The following is a 25,886-nucleotide window of genomic DNA, read 5'->3' on the forward strand; positions in this document are numbered from 1 at the left end:
TTAATTTCTCGTTAACGGAAATATCTAAATAGCCAATCACATGACACTGTGAACCAAGCATCAGAATGAGCAAGAAAGGTGATTTAAGGGACTCTGATATGCCAGGATTGTTGGTGCCAGACAGGCTGGTCTGAGCATTTCACATTTTCTCACACTAGCATCTCTAGGGTTTACAAACAAGTCTCAAAAAGAGAAAATATAGAGCAAGTTCTGTGCAAAGTGTCTTGTTGATGCCAAATGACAATAAATATAATTAAGATTAGGCGAGTTTCCACTACCAATCAAAGATACAGATTCTTTTCATTAAGTACTTAGAGCTCTGGTTTTCATATTAGACTCTCACCTGGCTTTTATATATTGTCTTAAAATATGCTAATGACAGCTTATTGCTAAAACATCTCCACCTTTTTATCCTGTAATAACACAGTAAAGTGTTTTTAATTAGAGTGTGCTGGTGTTTTCGCCCTTTTCCAGATTTCTGCCCGTTCTGTAAATACTACTCGCATTTATAGTCTTCTGCGGCTAGAAACAACCTGGCTCCACTACACCAATCTCTTGATACACTTTAAAGGTACCCGATCAGGCTATATGAGTGAACGAGTGGGTCCAACAACAGGAGTAAGCCATGAAAACCTGACAAAAAGACAACTCCTCAGAGTCATTCACGCAACACCAACGTATCTAAGTAACAGATAAACAATTAAATGACAAAAAAGTTCTTGTTTTCCATTCTACTATTAAAAAAAGTTTAAAATATGGGACAGTGTGGGCAGTGAGCTCGAACATTTTCTGTGATTTCACACCTTTACCATGTAGAAAAAACTTGATGTAATGTAAAGAATGCAAATTTATTACTAAATAAAGTAAAAAATAGAGTATACTGAGTGTGTTTCTGTCATAAGACCTTTACAAAGCTGATTTGAGCCTTTAGGACCTGCATACTATATGCATAAGTGTAAACACAGCTTTTCCATATTTCAGAGAAAATGACAAAAACATGACTAACTAATAAATACAAGTTTTAACAAGACTTTTATTTAGAATTATAAGTTAAAGCACAGAAAAGCTGAACACAAAAAAAACTTCCCCAAAGGAAATACAAACAGCCGGATCAAATTTGTGAAACATCCTCACTTAGCTGTCAACAGCTTGATCATTGCTTCAATATTTTTCTCAGTCCTTTGAGATCTAAAATAAGTTTAACAAACACTTTTCATGGTATACAACAGTTCCAGGTTCGCTCGTTGGGCAACACCCGACAGAGTCGCAGGCAGCAGCTGATGGTGGGCTCATACATCACTATGTCTGGTTCTCTCTCGCTTTTTCTTTGCTGTGCAGGACGAGTGAACAGTGAGGGTTTAGGACTTTTAGCCAGAGTTTTCTTCGTCACACAGCCCAGTTCGATAAGTGCCTGTGGAAGAGACAGAAAGAGTAAAAACTCAACCATAAAATGGGTCAATTTTTGTCTTTGATGCATTTTATACAATGTTTCCAGCAGTCTGAAGGCTAATCTCTTGGCTCACAGGTATTCTTAACACAGTTGCGGAACTTGTCATCTCAGACTTTGAACATGTTTAATATGAGCACCTTATCTATATGACAGAAAATAAGGACTTTAAATAGCTCATCATCTGCAGTGCATTATGTCATCAATCTCTGCACAAAGGGTCAAGCTGAAAATCAGTATTGGTTATCGTCTCATCCACAAATGCAGGTTAAAGCTGCATCACGCAAAGACGAAGTCACGTATGAATATGACCCAGAAATCACAGCTGGGACACAACTAACTTAAAATGGACTGAAACAAACTGTTCTGTGATCAGATGAATTCAAATCTGAAATTCTTTTTGGAAAATATGGACGCCGCAAACTCTGGACTAAAGAGGTTAGGGACCACCTCAGCAGCTTGTGCATCTAAAAAGGCAACATGAATGCTGGAAGGTATAAACAGTTTTTAGAGCAGCATCACGTCTTTTTCAGGGAAGATCTTGCATATTTCAGTAAGACACTACACTGCAGACCAGTATGGCTTCATAGCAGAAGAGTCCAGGTGCTGAACTGTCCTGCCTACAATCCAGTCTTCTCACCAACTGAAAACATTTAGAGCATGGAACCAAAAATGCAATAAAAAGAGCCAGGACTGCTGAGCGGCTAGAATCCTCCATCGGACAAGAATGGGAAAACATCCTCTCCCAAAAGTCCAGCAGTCTGTCTCCTCAGACGCTAAACAAGACGCTACACGGCAGCAAACAACTTTTCTGAGACTTGATCTATTTCACAACTTTAAACATTTGATACCTTTTATAGTGTGAATAAAATCTGGGTTTATGAGATTTGCAAATCATTGCTTCCTATTTTTAAAATCAAGTTTTGCACAGCAATCGTGTTGTGTATTCTATTCAAAGATACAGGCATATTTTTAACATTGAGGCATGGATTTAGTGCCGCTACAAGGCTGATTGGTTCATTTTCACTGCTGTCATCAGTGCACTTGCTCAGCCCAACAACAAACTGTCACTATAGAAAGCATTTACCTGCTAAAGGAGCTGATAGAGGTCAGAACGGAGACTGAATATTGGACGTGTATGACTCAAGTGCTCAAATAATGGAAAGTCTATTTTATCTTTAGATCCAAGATTTCTAGTGTTTGTGTGTATGAAATGTTGATACACTTAGACGAAAAAATAGAAAACTGGTAATAGATGAAGTAACAACTACTAGACTGGAATACCTGCACAAGATCCTGAACTGCCACTGGCTGCAGCAAATCTTTGTAATGCTCTACCAGCGCCTGGTGTGTCAGGCCGGGCTGAGACATGATGTGGTAAAGAACAGCTTCCAGCATGCCCTTACACACCTGCCGGTTCACCTTACCATCAACCAAGCGCCAGGGCCGGCTGATGAAGCTGGTTTCACTGGATGCAAAAAGGAGAGAGATGAAACTTGGAATATTGATGAAGGGAAAAACGAAAACCTTGGTATGATTAAATTTGATACTCACGCATCAGTATCGGGCCCTGTGGAGGAAGAGCACGCCTCATCGTTGTTTTCATCGTCTTTCCTTCCTCTTCTCAACCTCTGCTCATTCCTGTTATCTCGTCTTCTCTCTGCCTCCGTCGTCTCCTTCCTTTCTGCGGCCTGTTTTTCCTCCTTCTGTATCTGCTTTCCTCCCTCCTCCTCAAATAACAACAACTGGTCTCCCCTCGACTCATCTGCCCTCTCCATCGGCGGTTCCAGTTGTTCCAGCTGTTTCTTCTCATTTGTTGCTTTGTTACTCGGCACTCCGTCCACATCCTCTTTGTCAGCGACGTCCTCTCTATCCACAGCCAATCTCTTCGCCGGTGGTTCTTCCTTCTCCAATTGGAATTCTCTGCTGCACCGCTTCCGTATAAAGGGGATGGTTTGCTTCTTCTCCAAAAACGGGTCTGACGCAATGGATGACTGAGACCAGTGCTTGGAGCTGACAGTAAGAAGCCATGGTCCAGCGAGCTTCATGAGCACCCAGCGGACACTTAGACTCCCAACTTTTACCACCTGGCCTTCTTCTTCCAACTCCTAGAACACAAACATGTTGCTATGAGTCACTGCCATTTTTAATACTTTTTACAAGGTGATTCCTCTGTAATTATTCCAGCCTGAGTGTTGTGTAACATTTCAGCTACATATCAAGAAAATTAGGACAGACTAAAGAAACTGAATGAGTTTCTGTGGCTTTCATCATTGGAAAGAGGTGCGTAATGTAAAACCTGGCTTAGGCTCCTGTGGGGAATCCTAGTAGAGACATACAACATAACCTATTCCCTACCTACCTAGTGTCTGACGTTATTGCCCACATTGATGCTGGTGCATTATGTGTAATAACCGTGTCCCGGTGCCAGTTTATAGAAGGGGAAAAAAAACCGACTAATTCTACATCTGGACGACATGTAGTTCCATGGGGTTTGCATTTATGACATCACTACAGTGTAGATTTCCCATTGAAGCACAATGAAAGCAGGAATGCCTAGAATTTTAAAACATCCTGAGGACTTGTCATTTTTCAGTTCCTGCAGTGCAGACACGCAAACAAATCTGTTTTCTTCACCCTTCATATAAGGATGTTGTGTTTAGATTTTTTTAGAGTTAGATTTTTACCTCCATGTACTGCTGCAGCCTCCTGCTGCGTCCAGACTGCGGCTCCAGCAGGTTCGCGTGAGCCTCGAGAAAGTCATAAGCATCCCAACCTATTTCACCAGCTTCATCTAAGCTCCTCATGATCTGAGTGCACGCTTCAATGTCCTGCGAGGTGTATCCCTTTTGCTTAACAAAGCGCCTGTAACACTCCTCCACACTGGGTGGAGAAAAGGAGGCTGAACGGACGAAGTAGGTGAGGTTGGAGGGCAGAAGGGATGGACCGCATTTTGTCAAGTCCAAAGGTGGAAAGTCTAAAAATGAAGGAAACAGAAAATAAAGGATTTCATTTTTGAACACCAGACTCCGTTTGTATAAAAGTCTAAAATGCGGTGACTCTTACTCTCTGCACTGAACAGGTTGTGAGCGGACGTGTTGCGCAGCTGCAACCTCATAATACACGACTCCATCACAATGCTATCATTGGTGTTTAGGTTGCGCACTTTTACTAGAAAAAAAGAAGAACAAACATAAATAGAAATGCAACATCCTTTCATTTTCTTAACACAGAAAACGCCTACAAATTATACCAGCTAGCAATCAACTGATGCTACTGCAGGACTGCTGCTAAAAACACAATGCTAGCGACTGCTGTCCATGAGTGTGTGAAAGACAGACAGGACCAGCTTTTGTGTTGCATTTGTCTTCCATGTTGTTAAAACCCTTATACAGCAATCAGAGAGGGAGAGAAACTCAATTCCACCCCAGTGATCCATTTCAAAAATGAGCGACAAAATCAGAGACAAAAAGCGTATAAAACCCAAAATACAATATGAATTTTTTTAATCTTAAGAAATTGCTCTACTCATCTGGATTTTTTTGTGGAAAAAAAGAGGTTGTTTCTCCGAAGATTTTCTAAGAAGATTCTTGATCGAGTTATAATTGTTTACAAAACAATGAAACAGCTCAACGATCACAAAACCTTTCCACCTTTGTGCATAAATTATAAGACACCTACCTACCTCAACTCTCTTAAGGCTTACAGATAGGCATGGATCATGTGACCCTGAACCCTCTAGTTATACTGTCTTCTTCACTCACTATGTGTTTATACACCACTCTGTATTTAATCATTTGTTATTATTAATCTCTGGTGTGTGTCTTTTTGTCATGTCTTTGTTCCCTCACCCCCAACCAGTCACACCAGACGGCTGTCCCTCCAACAGACAGCTGTTGTGCTGGAGGATTCTTCCTGTTTAAGGAAGTTTTTCCCTCCCACTGAAGAGTAAGTGTGTAAACTGTTTTAGAACAAAATGCACTGACATAAACTAAATGCCACTTGCTACAAAACTATTTTGGAAGTTTGCTGACAAATTGTTCAATCAATCCAACAAACTTTCCTTTCAATCATCCACCAGGTATTATTACACAGTAAAAGGTTTCTAAAGCTTTACCGATGCCCGGGGTGCAATATCCTCGCATCATTAAGTACTTGGTGTGCGAAGCTTTTTGTGCCTTCACTTGTAGCCTTTTTTTCCCATCGTAATCGTCACCATCATCGTCATCCTCCTCTTCTTCTTCTACTAGTTCTGCCATACTGAAAAGAAAAGATTGTGACTTTTGTACATAGGGCTACAAATAATTTTTTTATGTTATCTGTTTGTAAGCTTAATGAGAGCCCACTGTACAGTTCCTTCTAGCTAAAAACTGGATATATCTGTACAACTTAATAATAAAAACTACTTTCTGATTTTGCTTTTACTTTAATGTGTTGTCACTACTACACTTTCAACCTGCTGTTGTTTATTAACACTTCAAGCAGCATTTCATGTGTGAAAGATGACGTACATATCTTAGCCTGAGATGCTTTGAAACTGTATAAAAGTCATTACAGTGCTGAATCCTTATGCCTCACCTCTTCACTACATCCTTGTCCACCAGGTTGCTGTCCACCACCACCATCTGTTTAGGTATGGAGACGTACACATTCAGCAGTCCTAGAGACATCAGGCTGAGCGAGACCAGGCAGGCTCCACCTGGGGACTGGAGAGAGAACTTGAGCATGTCCGACACATCTGGAGGCTCGTCTGAAGCTGGAGGTGCCGCGTTTGATGTGGTTGACACTCCTGGAGCCTCTTCACCAGATCCAGATGTGGAGCTGTCATCAGGCTTTTTCTGCTCATCCGGTTTGCTCGAAACATCAGTTTTCTCGTTGTTCGTGTCAGCGTCCTTTAAACGCTCGTCTCCTTTAATTTCACTTTGGTTGTCATCTCCTTCCTTTGTGGTGACATCTTTTGCCCTTTCCGGCTCACTCGCTGGTCTGTCAGCTTCTTTTCCTCCATGTTCTTTACTTTTGGAGCCTGTTTTTGTCTCCAGCACTTCCTCTCCATTCTGTGACCTGTACTCAGTTTCGTTGTAGAGTGCGATGATGGGCCGGTCATCTTGCGTCCCGTTGTCAATTAGACTCCTTAAGAAGCGGAAGGAATCGGTGCACAGGGAATGAGGAAAACGCCATGAAAAACACCTATAGGGAAGGAGAGGGAGAGGGGTGGTGAAAAACTTCAGGGGGCAGTAAGCAGTGCAGGAAGAATTCACATACTGGACTACTGGATTTTTATTTTGTTTTTATTATTCTGTATCCACCTGTACAGTTTATGGATGCAGTTATTAACCAGGCTTGCTAGCTTTAGGCGAATATCTTGAAGCTTTATCCTCTTCACTTCCTGAGAATCCACCACATAATAAAAATGGCCTGACAGCGGACACCACTGGCTAATGAATCACTCTGGATTTCCTGTAAGCAGTCAAATGCAAACAGAAACAAAGGGCTGGAAGGTATGCTGATCCCAGGGGCACCCCTTCCTAATGGGTACTTACCATAACATACGTAACTATTTGTCATGAAAGCAGTCTTTGTCTGAGAAATAAAAAAAACCCAAGGACGTCTAGGTTTCTAGACAAGTTCTAGCAGTTACAAAATCACCTATAAGTCCTACTTATAAGTGCTACTTAGGTGAAAGCGGCTACAGCTCTATTCCAGCTAATTAATCAACTCATTCATTCAGAAACACAGTACATTTGGAAAGTGTCCATTAGCTATAATTTAGTTTCTTCTTCCTCTGTTTTGAATACCTCGCCACTTTTTATGAGCAAACAGTGGAGCAAATAAAATGTCACGAGGAGAGAGGAGCAGCCCTGGGTTACCATGGTAATGAAACAGTTTTCTGTAGTGTAGTGTAGAACGTTCACTCCTGACCAGCTACCAGGATCAAGTGTTGCTTCATTGATGCGTGTGAGCGTATCATTCCTCAATTGGTCGCGTACCTGAAGTAGGACTGGGACAGCTGGTAGGACATGGGCAGGATGGGCAGCGCTCGGTTCTTCTTCGGCCCAAACTGCTGGCTGATACGCCGGCGGTTGACCAGACCCCTCTTCCTGCACTGTATGAAGACTTTGCACAGAAGCTCCTGGTCATACTGACTGTACAAGTGGAAGATCTACGACAGAAGTGAGACAAATAATCAAAGGACTGAGCCTTAAAACATGACACAGATCTACTTATTAGGGGAATTTAATTCTATATAAAGCTTGATTACACTTTTTAATGATTTTTTGTTTGAAGACATGAATAAAAAGATTATTCTTCACAGATAAACTTAGTTAAAGGAAGATTTCATGGAAAAAAGGACTAAAACTGAAGGTTGGCTGTACCTGAAAGGATCTGGAGGTTTTCATTTGATTGTTGGTCATGGCAAGAGTGCTCTGGATCAAGTTATGTAACACTACAGAATGAATGTCATCTGTGCTGCAGTGGAGACACACAAACAAACAATCACTTACTGCCATAAACATTCACATTCTAATGTAAAAATCTTAGATAACCTTACCTGCTCAGAGTGTCTTTGTATGGGATTTTTTTCCCGCTGTCTATTGCAGAAACCTTAAACCTGTTTAAAAACAAACAAACACAGTGTTAGCTTTACACTTAGCTACATATTGTATGTCAGCACATCAATCTTCCAGCTTTTTACCTCGAGAAGAGCTGCTGTTTGGTGTCAGGGATGATCAAATCATGAGCATTCACAATGGAGCTGAACTTCTGTCTGAGCAGCCGGATATACTCTGAGAACACTTTGGCACAATCCTAAAAAAGCACAGACAGAAATATTACACTTTCAAATCACTTAAATAAATAAAAATAAAGAAAATGGAAATAAAAGAAGAACGGCAAACACATACCTCTGGTTTTTCGGGATCAGCAGGTTTCTCCTTCTCCAAAATACTCATCAGCGACTTGTCCTGGTACACCTCAGCCAGGCAGATCCTGCAGCAAAATTCCATGAGTTTCACGAATGACTGGATTTAAAAGTATGTGTTTCTTTGCTATGTGCACTCACCTGTAGTTCAGAAGCGTCTGAGGATTTTTCAGGATGTATCTTGAGCGACGTCCAACGGCAACAGACGTTTTATCCGATGATATCTCAAACTCTGCGTGGAGCAGGTCTCTCACCACGCAGTGAGGTACAAACTGCCTTTTTAACTGCAACACATGATGTAACGTGCAGCACGTTTTGGAGGAAGTAAGTGCGAGAAGGTGTAAAATTTAAAGAGATGATTGAATTTCTGTGTGTACCTTGCTGTTGAGCAGGTCTGCAGCCACACAGCAGAGCATCACCAGTGAGTCTTCCTGTACAGTCCAGTTGACTCTTTGTCTGGTCATCCGTTTCAAAGCCTGGTGGTCCGTCTCATCGTGTGCAGGAGTGCGTTTCTTGGGCTCTTTGATTATGAAAACACATGTTTTTCCTCACATTCAGCAGACACATGCATTCATTTTTAGGTTAAAATGGACACTTTGTACCTTTTTTCTTCTTGCGTGGAACTTTGACAACATCTTTCTTGCTTCTCTTCCTCTTCTGCCCCTTTCCTCCAACCACCCGCTGGTTTCTGGATGCTGGTTCTATTCCCACCTGGTTATCAGTGAATAAGAATACAAACAATAACCTCCAGACAGCCTAAATAGATGTCTTTGAGCATTGATCAGTAATTAAATAAAAATAAACAACACCATTACTGCCTTTGGATATTTACAATACTGGACATAAAAAGAATGAGCAGTTAAATAATTATGTTGTTTATTATATAATAAAGGCCCACATTATGATTGTACTCTCAATTTGATTAATAAAACACATACTAACCTTATTAACTTAATTAAACATACATGCTTAAAAGCTTCTTCAACAAAGTAAATGGTAAATGGCCTGCATTTGTATAGCGCTTTACTCAGTCCCTAAGGACCCCAAAGTCATTAGGGACAGTCATTCACCCATTCACACACACATTCACACACTGGCAATGGCAAGCTACATTGTAGCCACAGCTGCCCTGGGGCGCACTGACAGAGGCGAGGCTGCCGGACACTGGTGCCACCGGGCATTCTGACCACCACCAGTAGGCAAACATGGGGTTAGTATCTTGCCCAAGGATATTGGCATGCAGCCAGGAGGCAGCCTGGGATCGAACCACCAACCTTCTGATTAGTGGCTGACCTGCTCTGCCACTTGAGCTACAGCCACCCCTAGTTAGTTAGAATTATTATTTTCTGTTAGGGTTGTGACGTACTAGATTATTAGACCAAATGTTGCACTGCTGCAACAGCGTTTCTATTCTTCTGCACATCCTATTACTATTAAGATTTGGCTGAAGACCAGAAACACCCCCACTGCTCAACAGCTTCCTCAAATTGTATGTCGGAAAAGAAAACCTCTGAACATTGTTCATTTTCTGCAGGCAGGATTTAATGCAGGGCTGTTGAGTAGCTTTGAACTTATTTAACAGACATAATAAACTGGAAAACGAACATATGTTAGAGTTAGATAGAAAATCCCATACCTGAACTTTTTCTGCCATCGCTGGCCGCTTGGATGTGACATAACGCGGTGTCGCTGTACCTCCTGTTGTAGAGATTTGTGGTTAACATAAATGTTAAAAGCTCCACAAACAGATGTGACATAGCTGATCACATGAAGTGGACAAAAGAAAAAAGAAATCAACTCACCAGCTTTAAGCGCAAATCTGAGAGCATCTTTACTCAGGAGGCTCTTTAGTCTGGTTTTGTTGTCCTGTGCCTCTAAACCAGATTGCCTCTTAAAAACAAAAAACCCCAACATGTCAAAAATGCCAGCATGCATTCAACATGTACATGACTATCTGTATTGCATACTGCGTTTGTACCGTGTTAACAGAAAGCAGCTGATTGGTCCAAAACCAGTTGCGTTTAAGATGACCAAAAAATTCAGAGTCCAGTCCTCCTGCTCCTTTACCATCTCCTGGTATCAATCCGTCATCACACACTTCAGTACTGCCCCTGTGTGTGTTTGACAGATGCACATTCATCAGAATGACTTTAAAACAGTGCCTATGAAAGGTTTCTGTGCTACTGTAGTACTGTAACTCCTCGAGTTAAAAGTCAGCTTTAATTGAAAATGAGAAATGGAAGAAAAGCAGCGCAGTGAATAAGAACCCAGCCACACAGGAAAATGGGTGCTCTCTGACTGGTTGACAAGTGGCTGCCGGGAGTGGCTAGTGTGAAGCTGGTTGTAAAGTGGTATACGGTTGTTAGCAGCTCAATAGTTTGCATGAAAGTTGCCAACTTGTCTGCAAACACTCGCAAACTACTTCCCAAGTGGTGAAGTAAAACTTTACATTTCTTTTGCCTTCAAAGTTGGCTGCAGTGGTAAGGCACAACTTTTACTTTAATCAGTCACAACGAGATTTATGATGCAGCACCCTCTTTAAAACCGTTTTCACTCGGCGACAGCCAGGAACCTTCATATCGTTTTTTTTCCTCCCTTGCAGCCAGAGGGAGAGAAATCATTACACACGTACTTTAGCAGGTACGCCAGTCCTGCGAAAACATGTCGTTCTTGCACAAAAGAAGGAGTTGTTTCCTCATCAGTGGTGTTCCTCTTACAACGAACTACCCCTAAAAAGAACATTTTCAAACAGGGACATATTATTATTATTTGAATAATTGCCAGGGCAGTGCTTGCGTTTTATGGTCATGTATGCACATACCCAGTGGTGTATTGAGGCAGACGCACATCAGGTCAAACCAGTACTTTTCCAGGTCATCAGCAGTGTTGAAGATGTAAGGGAGCCTTTCAAACGGTTTTTCAGGGCACTCTGTGACCAGCCAGTAGTGAGGCTCGGTGTTGGTGGTGTCAACAATAGTAGCATTACGTTTAAGATACACAAACACCTGAATAATTGAATGGAGAAAGACATATTAATGCATAAAAATGCTCCTGAGCAGCTACATTTACAGCCATTAATAAGTACGATTTTTGTGAAGATCAAGCAATTTTTACAACCTTAGAAAAAACCTTAAAAATCAAAAACATGTAACATGCTTGTATTCCTTTTAATAGTCCTCGTACGCTTGCACGTACTTTACTGTTTTAAGGTTTTGTGTACCTGGTCCTTCTCCATGAACTTCTCAATTGGACCAAACTGCAGCAGACCCATGTAGACCAACTTTAGCAGGTTTTCATGAAACACAAAGATGTACTTCCTAAAATTAAAAAAAAAAATAAAAATTGTCCATAAATGCTCACTTTCAGGTCCCAGATGTGGCGTATTACCGAGAGGACAGAATGAAAGTCACCGTTTATAAAGCAGCTGTCTTCTCATTCGTGCAGGCAGCGCTCTCACCAGATGATGTTGCTTTACAGGATCATTGAGATATTCCTCCAGTCCTTCCACCTGCGGGCACAAGTTAGCAGTGTTAACTCAAAAGAATGGGTCGTTCTAAAGAGCTCACTGAATTTGTGCATGGTACTGTAGTGGTACACGTGTGTTTAGGAGCACAGCATCTCAGCCATGAAGCAGCAGACCACATAAAGTCCCAAAATGGAGTTTAGCCAAGTGCTGAGATGCACAGTGTGTAAAAATCACCAGCACTCTGCAGACTCAGTAAGCACAGAGCTCCAAACCTCCTCTGGCATTAACATCAGCACAAGAACTATACTACCCTCCATATAGTGCATCTCAAAGAACAATAACAGCGCTGATGTTTGCCACTTGAAACTCAGAGAAAACTGAAAGATGGGATACTTTTAAAATATGTGAGCACATTTTTTAGTATTTACACAGTATTAAGGTAACTGATCCACAAATACCTAAACATTGCACTACATCTGCTACAAAATGAGTTCAAACTGAGAAAATCTGCACATATCTGCCACAGAGTTGACTGGTTCATCTTTTCAGAGAAAACATATTTTCCACTCCACACTAGCCAATGAACTGCATGGCCTTTTAAAAAAAACAAAAAAAACAAAACAAAGCTTCACACTCACCTTATAAGTAACTTGAATAATTTGCACAAAAACAGAAAGAGGCAAACAGAGGAGCAGGTCGCCCACCATCGCCCAGCCGCTGCTATACTCCTTGTGAACACGGACAGGAGGGATGAATCTCTTCCAGGAGTCATCATCGAGATAGACTATCAGCGTCACACAGGAAATAAAAAAGGTGAACCAAGGACATTAGCTGGGAAAAATGCAAAACTTCCACACCGCTGTAGACAGAAACAAGCAATCCAAATGACATTTTCATTAGAAATGCAAGTATACATGAGGCTGTCTCACCTTTAATGTCAGACTGAGAGTAACTATCTTTTTGCTCCTCTCCTTCATCACCAGATGCCACTTCCATGTTAGATAAGCTGGAGTCTGCACTTTCCCGGCCGTCACATCCGGTGCCAACACTGTCAGACAACGGTGTTTGTCTGTCTGCAGGTGTAGAGCTTTCTGCTTCTTTTAGATCCTGTTGTGCTTTGCTGTCTGCAGGTTTGGCAGCAGGATCGGAGCCGTCTGCGCCGCTTGATGATTGACTGGTTGAATCAGAGCTGCTGCAGTTGTGTCGGAGCGGATGCCCATAGATCAGGTACCAGAGGAAGGTATGCATCATACGTAGACGATGCATTTTAGGCTGGAAGCCATAAGTCTTACTCAACCCTGGAACTATTTAAAAATAATAATAATAATGATAATAAAGTGAGTCAAACATTTACTGGAGGCAGATTTGATTTAGTATACACAATAGCATGATCTTAGCATGCCTGCTCAATTTACTGAATTTAAAAATGTTTTTAGTCTCTTCTTATTTTTGACCATCTGATGGACAAAAATGTATTTTATGGTTAATTGGCCCCTAATTAACAACAATAAACCAAAACAAATGTAAAAATATCCATATTTAATACATTCCCTTGTTAGAAGAGTATTAAGGAAATCATGAAAATAATGTTTATTCAGCCAGTTTGATATAGAGCTTGAATCACATGATTGACCCACTGGGAGAAACTATTAGTCTTTTCTCATTTCTGTTCTTGGGAATAGAAATCTGTGGGAAATTAAAGTTGTCCTTCTGTTGTGGTACAAAATCAAAATACAACCTCTTGTGGGCTTGAAGTCCGGGTCATCATCGATAATTGCTTTCTTTTTGTCAGCCTCCTTTTCTTGTTCTCTGGCTCTGTCTTCAGCATGACTGAGGGACAGAAGAAGAATACCAAGGGCACAACAGGCATAAGCCAGTGAAACACAGATAACAACAGATCTGAATAGGGCTGTGCGATATGACCAAAATCTCATATTCCGATATAAGACATCTATCGTCCCGATAACGATGTAAATCACAAAAATGTAACATTTTCTGTAAATTCTGTGAATCTCAGGCACCTCGACTTGCGTGAAGTGTTTCCAGCTGGGCGTCGTGTACCTGGAGTCGAGTGTTTTAACCGATGCATGAAACTATACATTTTTAGACATAAGTTGTAACGCCCGCCGGCTCTTTTTTGCTTCTCATCCGTAAACACTCTGCATACTTTTTCACGTGATTCAGTTTATTTTGAAAAGTCTCAACAGGATCTTGAGCTTTATTATGAAAGGTTTATATGGAAAATAAACAAGCGGACACGCGATAGTTTTACCGTCGTTGTTGCTAACGACAACGCATAAAAACAGGCGCTTGTCCATCCGTAGTGTGGTTATATTTAATATAAGAGAAAGAGAGAACTTTAAGAAATTAATATAGCCGCTACAGTGACCATCAAAACGATGAAAAAATATTGCCGTAAACAGTTTATTTTGTGACACCACGAAACAAACGATAGCGTAAAATGAAACGATAGATGTTTTTATATCGTCATCCGATACATATCGTTATATCAAACAGCCCTAGATCTGAATACATAAACACAGCAATCAGGCAGGCCGAGTGATCATTACCAAGATCAGAAGTCCGTTTAAATCTCTTCACATGTCAACAAACACCAGGTAACAGTAAAGGCACTGAGTACTGTGCAAAAGTCTTAAGTGAGCCGATATTTCTTTGCATTTTGCTTCCATTGTTCTCCAGACTTTCTGAATATGGTAAAATGGATCTTTCAAAGTTTTCCTTTAGACATTGGCTGCCTTTTTGCTCATTTACTCTTAACACTCAAGGATAAAGAAGGCATCAAACTCAAGGGATGAACCAGTGTTGTGTCTACACATAACAGATAAATTAGCAAAGAACCAATTTTAAATTATATTTAGACAAAAACACAATTTCTTCTACAATTTTTTTTAGTTGTATCTATGGGAAACTCCACTTTCCTCAGTTTCACAGCCATTAAATGGTGTTTTTGAGAGTCACCTTGCTGCTGCAGAGCGTTAGCTGAAAATACCTCAGCTTGGTGTGCAGTGGAGGACAAAAGAAAAATGAGGGTTACACCAAGTAGACGTTCAAGGGGAAAAAGGTCAAAGGGAAAAGGCGGGAAGACTAAGATATGCCAAATTACACAAGAACTGGACTGAAAATCAGTGGCAACAGCTCTGATGGAGTGATGGATCTAAATTTAACATTTTTTGAGGCAGCATTTCAGCCTGTGGTGATGGGGATCTTTTCAAAACTGATGGAATAATGATCACCGATCATCCAATCTCATCATTGTTCAGGAACACACTGACACCCGTTTTAATAAAGCACTGCACCTACTTTCCATTTTCCTAGTAAAATATTTTTTTAAAAATGGAGGGGTCACGTAAGACATTAGGACAGCTCAAACATCCTGTTGTTTTTGGGGTTTGTTATGTGACTTATCTTTGATTATGTGCTCACCGTAACACTGCTGAAGAGCTGGAAATTCTGAACCGGACCTGCTCAATAACCTGTTTGACTCGGTCATCGTTGGGCTGAATGGACGGATGAACAATCATTTCAACCTACAGGTGCAACAACAGACACACACATCAGGCAGACAGAGGAGACTTTATATATGATGTCACAGGACTCCATAAAACTCCCATCTTGCCTCTATAGAAAGGCAGAGCACAGATGTGATGTGTTCACGTACCTTCCTTGTCATCCCATCCTGTACAACAGTGGTCGTGTATATTTTAAGCAAGCCTTCTCTAGCGAGACTGTGGACGAGACGTACGATAGTCTTCTTGCAGCACTTTGAACTGACACCGTCCTGCTTCTCGTCGTCATTGATTATCTTCTGCAGCCTGTGGAAAGCACAGCACGCTGACGCTCTCTTACCGTTCATGCGAAAACACTTTAAACTTGAACTATTGCCATTTCAGACAAACTTACTGGAAAAGACCTTCTATGATTCTGAAGTTGCAGACAGCCTCAACTATCAAGTTCTTCCTCCTTAGCAGGCGGTACGTCTCGTGAGACCTCTCCCGAGTTACGCTGGCTTTTTTTGGAGAGGGAATACTTTTAACGACCACGGTGATGGGTGCTGCATTATCAGCTGCATTTGGTGTCTCACTTTGATGCAAAGAGCTGGTATCAGTTGAACTGGTTTCTTCCTTTTCCTCAACCGGAGCTTTGTAGGAGAGAAAGGAAATTGCACGGGTACATAATGTACATCATCATCATCCCAAAGAAAACTATCAAAGTTATTTCAGTACCAAACAAAGAAAAGCCATAAAAGGAGGAATTACAATTTGGCAGGCTGTTTGGTTTTTTTAGGGCTATAAATAAACTCTGGTTGCACTTTTCTTTGTTAGCTGGGTTTCTGCACCAATTGTAGACACCCAGAGCACACGAGCAGGACTTCAGAAAGTCAGAAATTCTGAATCACCCTACAAAAAAAAATTCCTCATTCATCAGCTCGTCAGGCTGGTTTTAAAGCCCAACCTCACTTGTAAATGGAAAGTACTTGAAAAATGTTCTGAACTAACAGTTGGTGACCCCAGCTGTCTCTGCGTGTGTTGAACTTTAATCCACGTCTGCACTTAGAGAATATGTTTCTCCTGCTTTGGACACTACGCCATCAGACACATATTTTTACACTTTAATAACCGTGACTACATTTCTCTATAAGGAATGTTGTAATTATGCATACAGAAGCACATTTAAAATAAATGCATTATAATAGCAGAAGCACAGAAGAGTCCAAACCATTTCTTAAAACTGGATCACCTGACTCTGCACCTTCTGTTACCTTCTTTCAGCTTTATAGTGAAATTCTGCTTCTTCTTTAACGTCTACAAACTTTTTTCATCTGTATTGTTATTCTTTATTGATTTTATCGCCACCCTGTGGCTCATTTGGAACAATCTCAGACCACTTTACTTGGATTTGGGGAACAAAAACAATCAAACAAAAAAACCCACTTTAGGCTTCAGTCACACGGACTAGTTGGAAAAAACCTTGTCATTGCTTTGCTTGTTAGCAGATCACCATGTTTGCTATAATTTCCAATTACAGATGTTTGTTGAGTTTGTGTTTGCAGACAAGTCAGCGTCTTCCATGGAAACTAAAGGAGAAACCTGCTAACAATCAAAGTGATCGCAAGGAGGTGTGACCAGTGGTTGCCAGTAACTATACGCAGACAGCAAAGCAAATCTAAATCAGAATGAATATTTACTCGATGGACAAAAAAGTTTTAATTCAAATGCACGTGTTTGCAAATAAGTATTAGTTTGATCTTTCTCCAACTAGAAAATATACAAGAACAGTTTTCCTTTATTTGAATCTACAGCCAGAGCTGTTCAGGTTAACATGTGGGAATTACCTGTCACAGCACCAGACACTGAGTCGGGTGTCCCGTGAGTCGCAGGTTCGCTGCACACTGAAGTTTCACCTGAGAGGTTCCAAAAATAAAAAATATTTAAAAAAAGTTAAAAACTCATCAACATTAAGAGGTTATAATGTGGATTTTACCTTACAGAGATTTACTATCTATTCTGAAATCAGCAAAGGTGTAATGACTGCTCACACTCAGCTGGTGCACTCTGCATGACAGGAACGTCAGGCTGAGTGTGCTCTGCTGTCACGCTGCCATTTTCCCCTGTTGTCTTTCTCCTGGCTCCTGATTTTCCCCTCACTTTACTTTCATTTCCATCCAGCCCTTCGTCTCTTGAATTTCCTTTCCCGTCTTCAGATGTCTGCCCCCGTTCCTCTGCCTCTTTGTTTCTTCCCTTGACTTCTTTTTTATTCTTCTTGGCTCCAGGAGTTCTGGAGCTTCCTTTCACTGGCGCCTTTGACGATGACGGTGTCTTAGGGGAGGTCAGTTCTGCACTTGATGTCTGAGGTGCGGAAGAAAAGAGCAGCATCTGCCGCTCCTGCTCTTTAGCGAACAGCTGAAGTTGATCGCTACCGCCGACACACCTGCCAAAAGATGTGAGCAAAGCAATATTTTTTATGGCAGGATTTAGTGTAAAGTGGTGCGAAAATAAGAATTTAAAGGTATAATTTATGTATTCAGGGTTACAAACTTATGGCTGATGAATTTTGTAGTCCTCTGCCGACCCTCATCTTCCATGAATCCCTACAGAGCGAGGCACACACACACAAATGAAAAACAGAAATTTACAATGTAAAGCAAAACTAAGCAACACTAAATGACCCACTGCTTTGGTAGATTGCTGCGGCATATCATTTCCTGGTATGAAAAGTCAAGACAATGCTGAAGTGCCGGCTTATAGATCTATGACCTCATTAAACAATTTCCTGATGAGTTTATGATCGCAGTCAGTACTTGGAAGTTTTATTGAAAACAACACGATATTCAGTTTGTAATTTTTGTTCCTCGTTTGAATCAAGAATGAGATCGTGGATACCAGTGGCAGAAAAGAGTTTTCTCCAGTGGGTGGCTGTCCTCTGACTTAGAGACAGGGTGGGGCATCATTCGAAAAGGGCTCAGAGCAGCTGCTACTCTTTGGATGACAAGCAGAAATGATCCTGGGCTGGCAGTTGTGATGTCAGGTTTGGCATTTGCCGTTCATGAGGGCGAGAAGAGCTGATATAAAAAGGTTGTAACCGATAATTTCGGCTGCTCCTTTTGCCTCTCCAGGAGTTACTTCAGAACATGGACCTGCATATTTAATTTGGCACAGATTTTACAGCCCAGAGTGGGTTCCTAATGCCTGTGCTTCCTCTCACTTGTGAACCGATGACCTTTCGCGTGTCAGAGAAACAACAGCAGAAGAATTAGAGGTTAAGCAGGGACATTTCTAGCACCATAAATATATATACATTTTTAAAAATAAATAAAAACTGTATCAATCTATCAAGCAGATAATAATAAGGGCAATTAGAAACTGCTGATGGCACTAAAGGCCAAATCAGAGAGCACCAGAGGCAAGATTGTGTGCAGAATTTTGGGAAAACTTTGGGATTTACAGTTTGTAGCTCACCACAAATAAAAAAATAATAACAATAAAAAAAAGGAATAAATGAAAAAAATTTCCATTTAAATAAATATGCAATCCTCCAATTTGACACCAAATAAACTTTCAAGTGGTAATCTGATCTTCAGCACATGTGCCATTAATAATAGCGTTAGGAAGGACGTTGTTTGTGGCGGCTGACCTCTGGTCGTGTGGGTGGGAAGCCGAAACACATCCGACAATTGAGTATACCTCCTGATCATCATTACTGCTTTTTCTATTTTTAGCCTAGGCACATCGATCTTTTTTTAAGAGAAGGGCAAAAAGAAAGAAAAAGAATAAAAGCACCTGCCCAGACCTCACCTTGATCAACCCATCTTTCTCTAGCCTTCGCCAGAGCATTCGAGCTTCCAATTTGCTGACGTTCAGTCTGAATGCAATATCACGCTGGGGGATGCCCTTAGTGCCAGAGGATAGTACTGCATTACAAGAAAAAAAAAGACAAAAGGCAACCGTTAACACAACACTCGAGTGTTCAGCTGATTACAAATAAGACAAACAACTTCCTGTGAGACTGAACAGAAACAAAGTGATTTGAAGGTAAAATGCAGCCTTTAAGCATTCATTAGAGAGTGCAGAGAACTGCAGTCTGTTATTAACTGTCCTGCTGCACTTTCTTGAGTTATGAGGACTAGTGATGAACTTCAGAAACAACAATATTTGTTGACTTATTTACACCTCACTGTCTTCATGGAAAGACACGACATAAGAATGATATTGTACATTTCATGAGAAGATTACGCTTTAGCACAAAATCAAACTATTAATAACAAATTAAGAAGTAAAAGTTTATAATGTAAGGAAAAAGGCCTGAAGGAGAATTAGTCCTCTGCACCTTTGGACACTGAAAACATGGTTCAATGTGGTGAATGTCACCGTGGAAACCGAGGTTTGAATCCCTGGTAAAAATTAAATCTCAGCATAGACAAATTTATTTTATCACAGAAACCCTAAAAAAATGAACTTCACAAAGAAGGAAGGCAATATTAAATTTTGCATGAGATTTTAACTGTTGTAGTAAAATTAACGAGTTAAAAAGAGCTAAATGTTTAAAAGGGGTAAAAGCCCTTTGCTGTTGGCTCAGTACAGCTGTGATCAGGCTCAAACATCAAAGCTCAAGTCTGCACCTTCATGCAATGGTTTGGAGCACGGAGAGAAAAATATCGCTGTACAAGTGTTTATGGAAGTGTTAGCTTTTCTCTCACTGCAACAAAACTAACCTGTAAAAGATCAAGACTTCATTTTTCTTTTGTTTCTTAACTTAAGGAAAAGATCAAACATACTGATGTGATAGGCCTGTGTTAACAGGTCCTTCTCCATGATCCGCCCCTCTGTAAGCAAACCCCCTCTTCCTGCTCCACCGTCATCATCCTCGTCTTCATCGTCATCGTCATCTTCCTCAGCCACACCCTTCTTTATGTATGGCTTTAACAGCCTCACACAGCGAACAGTCACTTTGGAGCCTGAGAAATAAGTAAAGCAGTGCACTTTTTTTTTTAAATGTGTAAATTTTTGTAACGCACCAACAAAAAAGTTCTTTCGAATACTCCAAAATCACTTCTTCATGGCTCTTTACTTTAGAAAGTCAAGCAGTGACAGAGTTGTTTTTTACCTCACCACTAAATATGGAATGAAGACTTTTGCCAGGCATGGCAAAAATGTGTGCATATACATCAAAATATTTGAGAAACTAAGCACACAGAAACAGCAACTCTGTAAACTGCACATAAAGGTCAAATAAGACGTTGATTATATCAAGAAGCAGTTGTGTCATAAGCAATTTGTGTCTGATTTCTTCTCTTTCTGATAGGTCATTGATATCCAAATCAAGCATATGTTGTGGTGCACTCATGCACTATGAGGCTTATGTGGTGTTTCAGTGTTGCATTACCATTTTTGTTGGTGCGGGGTCCAGCGCTGGGGTCCAACTCCTCCAAAGGGAATCGGCAAAACTCAATCAACTTGGACGCTCGCATGTACTTGAATAGACGCGAGTAAGTCCTGTCGTCCACGTTCTACGAGAAAAACAGACAACTTTCTACCACAAGCAGAAGGCAAGACAGACAGGAGCAACAGAAACTTAGAGGGATACTCACAAGATGTTCTCTGAGCATGATAATTGTGGAAAACTGACTCGGACACTGCTGGAGAAAGTTGGACATGACCTCCATCAGTATGTCATACTTGGTCCTCCTGAAAGACAAAAACAGGAAGCAGATGTGATAAAGCCAACACACAGATGGATGCACCTAAATTTTAAAGCTGCAAAAACCGTGCACAGATTTAGGTGGTATCTTTATTGCTGAGGTGACGTGCATAAGAAAGAATCTCAACTTAGCATGTTTTATTTCATGCTTTTCTTTTTCACTGATGATACTAAACCAACCATTCCCGTTTCTGCTTTTGATGAGATAAAATGTGAAACACAGAGCACAAACATACCTGTTTACATGGAAGCGTTTGAGCAGCAGAAGGATGGAGTGCTGCTGCTGTCCGGTCTTCATTCGCCTGACGTAGGACTGCATGGTGACCAACTGGTATCCGACAAGAGATTTTCTGAAGTAGTGAAACTTTCGGGCATCCACCCTGCTCAAACACAACACTGACTGTTAGAAGGAGGACACCTGAGTGCAAGCCAGTCTGTAAAGGAAACACAGAACAGCGATGGAACCGTGCTAAAGGTGGGTATAAGTGTCTCCTACTTGAAAGAGCCTCCATGCAGATCCCTCTGCAGCTCTCCTTGCCATCGTGCTCGGCCCACTCTCTCCAGCACGCAGTAAGAGTCGCTGCCGAGTTTTACATCAGGATCGCTCTCGCTGCCAATCAGAGCACGATATCGCAGACACTGTGATGCCACGACAACCAGCTTTCTCCCGTATCTTAGAAGGAAGAGGGAGAGAAGAGGAGAATATGTTACTGAAAGACTTTGAAAGCACAATAAAGGACAAATACATTTGCTAATTCCACAGAGCATGTTAATCATCATCTGCATAGATAGTTTCATGGTTAACACGAGCAGCTTTCATAAACACTATTTAAAAAATTGCATTTTATTGATGTTTTGTATGCATAACCATGTGATGCCACCAGTCATGTGGAAAACTTAGTATTCTCCAACAGGTTGGGAGTGGTTGCTGCAGGAAAATCATTGCCAGTGTCCCAGTCATGCAGGCCTGCAGACCAGTCGTTGTCCCTATGGCAACCACTTGTCACTAGGAAATCTAATAGCAACCAAAACAATCAATAGGAGGTTTTTGATACAGCACCTCTGATTTCACACACCTAGCAACCGGTGTTTTTAATCACATCCAATATAGCAGGCAACTCTGAAGCACTGTGCATGTGACATTGTGTGAGAAATCTTCAATGAGCAGCATATTTAACCACATTTAATTCCAGGTAGGGTTTTGTCAGTATCAGTGCATCTCTACAAACCTTTCCAAAGCCTCGTTCAAGCTGACCAATGGGGTCAGCGGGGACTTGGAGCGGACTTGCTTTGTGACGTCTTTCCTCGTTTTGAAGAAGGCACACGAGCCCTGAATCCCATCCTTGTTTTCTGGAACAACGTCGATGGGGTAGATGTCTTTGGGAGTGTCGGTAAAGCTGTCAGTCACTTCAATGCCTGTCTCTGCATCAATGTCCTTAAACCTGAAAGAAACAAGAGCAACTCCAAACATAAGAAGAGGGCAAAAATAACACATTTATTGCATTAAATTGCAATGGTAATCCTGACCCTGAAAGAAAAATGCTCTTACAACTACTACTACTATAAACTAAGGTGTAATATTAATAACTATCTATATTTACACTATTTAAAACAAAAGAATTCACTTCCGTTCAACCAGAAGAGCATTAGGAAAGTCCAAAACTTATGTTAGGATGTCCACAAAAAGAGTTTACATCAGAGTTGTCAAACAAAAGGCTCGGGGGCCAGAATAGGCCCGTAAAAGATTCAAATTTGGCCCACTGGACATCTTCAAAGCAGGGAAGGCATAAACCTTGGATGTTTTGAGATTTACAGGTTTTCCTACTGATAATCACCTCCACCATGGAAATTCATACAACACAGAGGTAAATAAGAAACAGATGAATGAAGAACAGAAAGTTCTTGTTTTAAAACTAATGCAGAAATTTATGATTTTTACTGTAGGTTCACAGTTAAAAAAAGAAAGAAAGAAAGAAAGAAAGAAAGAAAGAAAGAAAAGACATTCTGTCAATTAACAACAATTTTCCATGTTATAATTACAGGACAGTCTGTGCAATTAGTTTCTTACAATGAAGGAAAACTGAGTTACACTGTTCAAATTGCACTTTTGTTCTTATATTAAGATATCTCAGGGATTAAATGTGTAATTACACTTCTTTACACCAACAGAAAAAGGATTTTCACTGATTCGGCTCACTTAAGACCAGCATGGATTTGATGCGATCAATGGTGCAAAATGACTTTGACATTCCTGGTCTACTTGCTTTTAGGTAAAGAGCGCACAGCTAAATGTTGTTTTTAAAGGATCAGTCCACCTGCAGTTTCAGGTCACTAAAATCTCAGGAGTCACTGATGAGGTTAAGATGACTAATCTTTGGCTTTTGGTCGAACAAAAGAAATCAATGGAGGATGACAACAGAGGCTTGAGAAATTTACAGTGGGAGATTTTCTAACACAGATGCACACAGAGGATTATTAAGTGCATCACAAACTGGTTTACTGCAGGGTTTAAGATGGAGTACATAAAGTATAAGAGTGTTAAAGTGTAGGAAAACAACAGCCCCACTAAGAAAATAATGGTTCCGCCTGTCTGTGGACCACCGTGACAAATTTGAGCATTTATTTACTTGTTGTGTGGAAGCCTGTGTTTGTTTTAACTGTGTTAAAACTGTGAGAGCCTTATGATATCTGTGAGGATGAGAACATCACCTGTCGGTCAGCACGACATCCTCTCTCTCCTCCGGGAGCTCGTAAAACTTCAGCTCGCTGTTGATGACCAGTGACTTCCAGATGAGCTCCTTCGTGCAGTCGTCGAGCTTGAGGGGAAACCCGGGCTGCCTGTCTTCCAGTCGTATCCACAAAGTGGGAATGGTTATCCCGTCCAGCCCTTCCAGAGCCACTTCATCCACAACTATACTCAGCAGATCCATTCCGTGCTATTGGCTAGCTAACATGCTAGCTCACCGACAACTGTCCTGCAGTCTGCGCGCGCGCTACAGGCTCGTAAAGTCACGGGATGTGACCGGAGAGCTCGCGGCCTCAGATATCTGTGTTAGTGGCAGAATAAATAAAAAGACTGATTTAGTAAGCATTACTTCTTACTTCTACTACGTCTTCCAGCTAGTTTGTGTCCGCGTACGTCCCTGCGTCATATTTAAACTTTGACCTCACGTTGCGTGATTAGTTGGGGGGAAATGAAATCCACCAGAGGGCGTACAGGTACAGTTTCTGAATGAGCTTCATCGGCTCACTGGCATATTTTGAAAAAAACAAAAATTTAAATAGAATAACTCGAAAACATATTTGCTTTACAGGAAAGTGAAAATTTTACAATTATGTTCCCATTTAAAAATTATTCTGGTTTTATGTTGAGCCCTGACATTTTTTTTATATATTTGACTATTTTGTGTATTCTCCCCGCCACCTTTTTATGTACTGGTGCAAGTAAATTTTGAGGTATATTGTATATTAGCCATAATTGAACCTATATTGTCCTCTCACCCAGTTGTACAGTTTCCAGATTTGAACGCCTTGAAACAAATTTCTGTCTGCTTCACAACCCTCCCCAGCGGATGTCTGCATATTAATCAGCATATTAATCATGCTTTTCTTTGAATATACACTCTTTCAGCAGTCACTTTGTTTTTAAGTTGCTGAGTAACCGCTGCAGTTTGTTACACCAATATTAAATGGCCATTGTTTTATTAGTTTTTGTAATTGCTATAAATTGACCTTCTATTCATTGGAAAGGTTATCTCTTTACAACACAATACTCTGAGCCGATTACTCGAAAATAATAATAATAAATAAGTACCAGTCAAGCATAAGAGTTTATTTGAGATTCATTTGAGACAGCGCGACAAATGACGGTGGTATATTTGGGGGGTTTCTGTCAACTTGAACTTACAACCTTTTTCCTTAACTTGCTGTCTTTAAATATATTTTTAAATATTTTTTTATTTAAGTGAAAGTTAAGGTTAATTTGTTTTGTGTTGTGTGTGACTTAAATCTGTTGAATTGATCTGACTTAATTTTTTTTTAAAACCTGACATAATCTAATTAAGTTTGTCCAACAATTCTCCTTTTCCTTTTTAGGTCATGGAGACCTAACTCCATCTGCTGCTGAAGACGGTGCGTCACATGTGACACCTGTGGACATGAAAGCGAAGTGGATGGTACATGACAGGCATTTGGTAAGATGCTGAGTACATTAACTATATGCAACAGAAAGTTATAATTACAGTTGGATGGGTACTTCAATAAAAGGATATTTTCCTAATGATACATTTACACCCACATCCCCTGTCCACTGATGGAACAAGTATTGATATTGGAGACATGTATGATTATTGAAATCATCCTAAATTAAATTTTCTTAGATAGTGTTTCAGTTAATTAAGCTAAATAAGTGCCTGTAGACATTGCCAAGCTAAGGATCAATATTTGCTTCTAGGAGAACATTTTTATATATCATACACTAGTGAACAAAGCTATAACTGATATAAAGACATTCAGTTCTTGGCTTAAAATAAATCGGGTCCGACTTTATTAATTAGAGCTGTTTAACTGCTCATTAACACAAATACAGTGTCTAATTAGCCAATCACATGGCAGAAACTTAGTGCATGTAGACATGTCAAGATGACCTGCTGAAGTTCAAACTGAGCATCAGAACAAGGAAGAAAAGTGATTTAATGATCTGAAAAAGAAGAAAATATCCAGAAGAAAAGCATCTCTGAATATGGAACACAGCGAACCTTGAAGCAGATGGGCTAAAGCAGCAGAAGACCACACTGGGAAACACTCCTGTCAGCTGAGGCTTACAATTTGTCCATTCT

The 25,886-nt window shown here is 40.6% G+C and overlaps 1 protein-coding gene across 1 annotated transcript; it reads right to left on the reverse strand.

The window, feature by feature from the left end:
* Positions 1 to 1,013: 1,013 nt before the first annotated feature.
* Positions 1,014 to 24,188, reverse strand: LOC134628995 (general transcription factor 3C polypeptide 1-like). The gene is made up of 39 exons (XM_063475866.1): positions 23,758 to 24,188; positions 22,278 to 22,490; positions 21,545 to 21,721; positions 21,285 to 21,428; positions 20,939 to 21,035; positions 20,734 to 20,857; positions 20,126 to 20,305; positions 19,146 to 19,261; positions 17,889 to 17,941; positions 17,390 to 17,781; positions 17,186 to 17,254; positions 15,754 to 15,991; positions 15,512 to 15,665; positions 15,277 to 15,380; positions 13,571 to 13,662; positions 12,762 to 13,136; positions 12,471 to 12,616; positions 11,777 to 11,874; positions 11,587 to 11,683; positions 11,188 to 11,371; positions 10,999 to 11,095; positions 10,345 to 10,477; positions 10,169 to 10,256; positions 10,003 to 10,064; positions 8,969 to 9,077; positions 8,744 to 8,886; positions 8,508 to 8,650; positions 8,350 to 8,434; positions 8,142 to 8,254; positions 7,998 to 8,057; positions 7,822 to 7,915; positions 7,435 to 7,607; positions 6,026 to 6,634; positions 5,565 to 5,707; positions 4,514 to 4,618; positions 4,135 to 4,424; positions 3,002 to 3,555; positions 2,732 to 2,915; positions 1,014 to 1,411 (listed from the first exon to the last, which is right to left on the reverse strand). Exons 1-39 carry the CDS (start codon positions 23,976 to 23,978, stop codon positions 1,214 to 1,216), a joined length of 6,657 nt encoding a protein of 2,218 aa, XP_063331936.1. The 5' UTR covers positions 23,979 to 24,188; the 3' UTR covers positions 1,014 to 1,213.
* Positions 24,189 to 25,886: the final 1,698 nt, after the last annotated feature.

This window comes from Pelmatolapia mariae, linkage group LG6 (genome assembly GCF_036321145.2).
Source record: "Pelmatolapia mariae isolate MD_Pm_ZW linkage group LG6, Pm_UMD_F_2, whole genome shotgun sequence".
In the NCBI taxonomy this organism is placed as follows: domain Eukaryota; kingdom Metazoa; phylum Chordata; class Actinopteri; order Cichliformes; family Cichlidae; genus Pelmatolapia; species Pelmatolapia mariae.

Bases quoted from the DNA above. Each gene is read 5' to 3' on its own strand.
- LOC134628995 (XM_063475866.1), bottom strand. From the start codon at position 23,978: ATGGATCTGCTGAGTATAGTTGTGGATGAAGTGGCTCTGGAAGGGCTG. The intron at 17,942-19,145 runs GTGAGGTCTGGG...CTCGCTCTGTAG, and splicing joins AGAAAGATGGGTTGATCAAG to GGATTCATGGAAGATGAGGG. The intron at 10,478-10,998 runs GTACGTGTGTAA...AAACACACACAG, and splicing joins GGACTGGCGTACCTGCTAAA to GGGCAGTACTGAAGTGTGTG.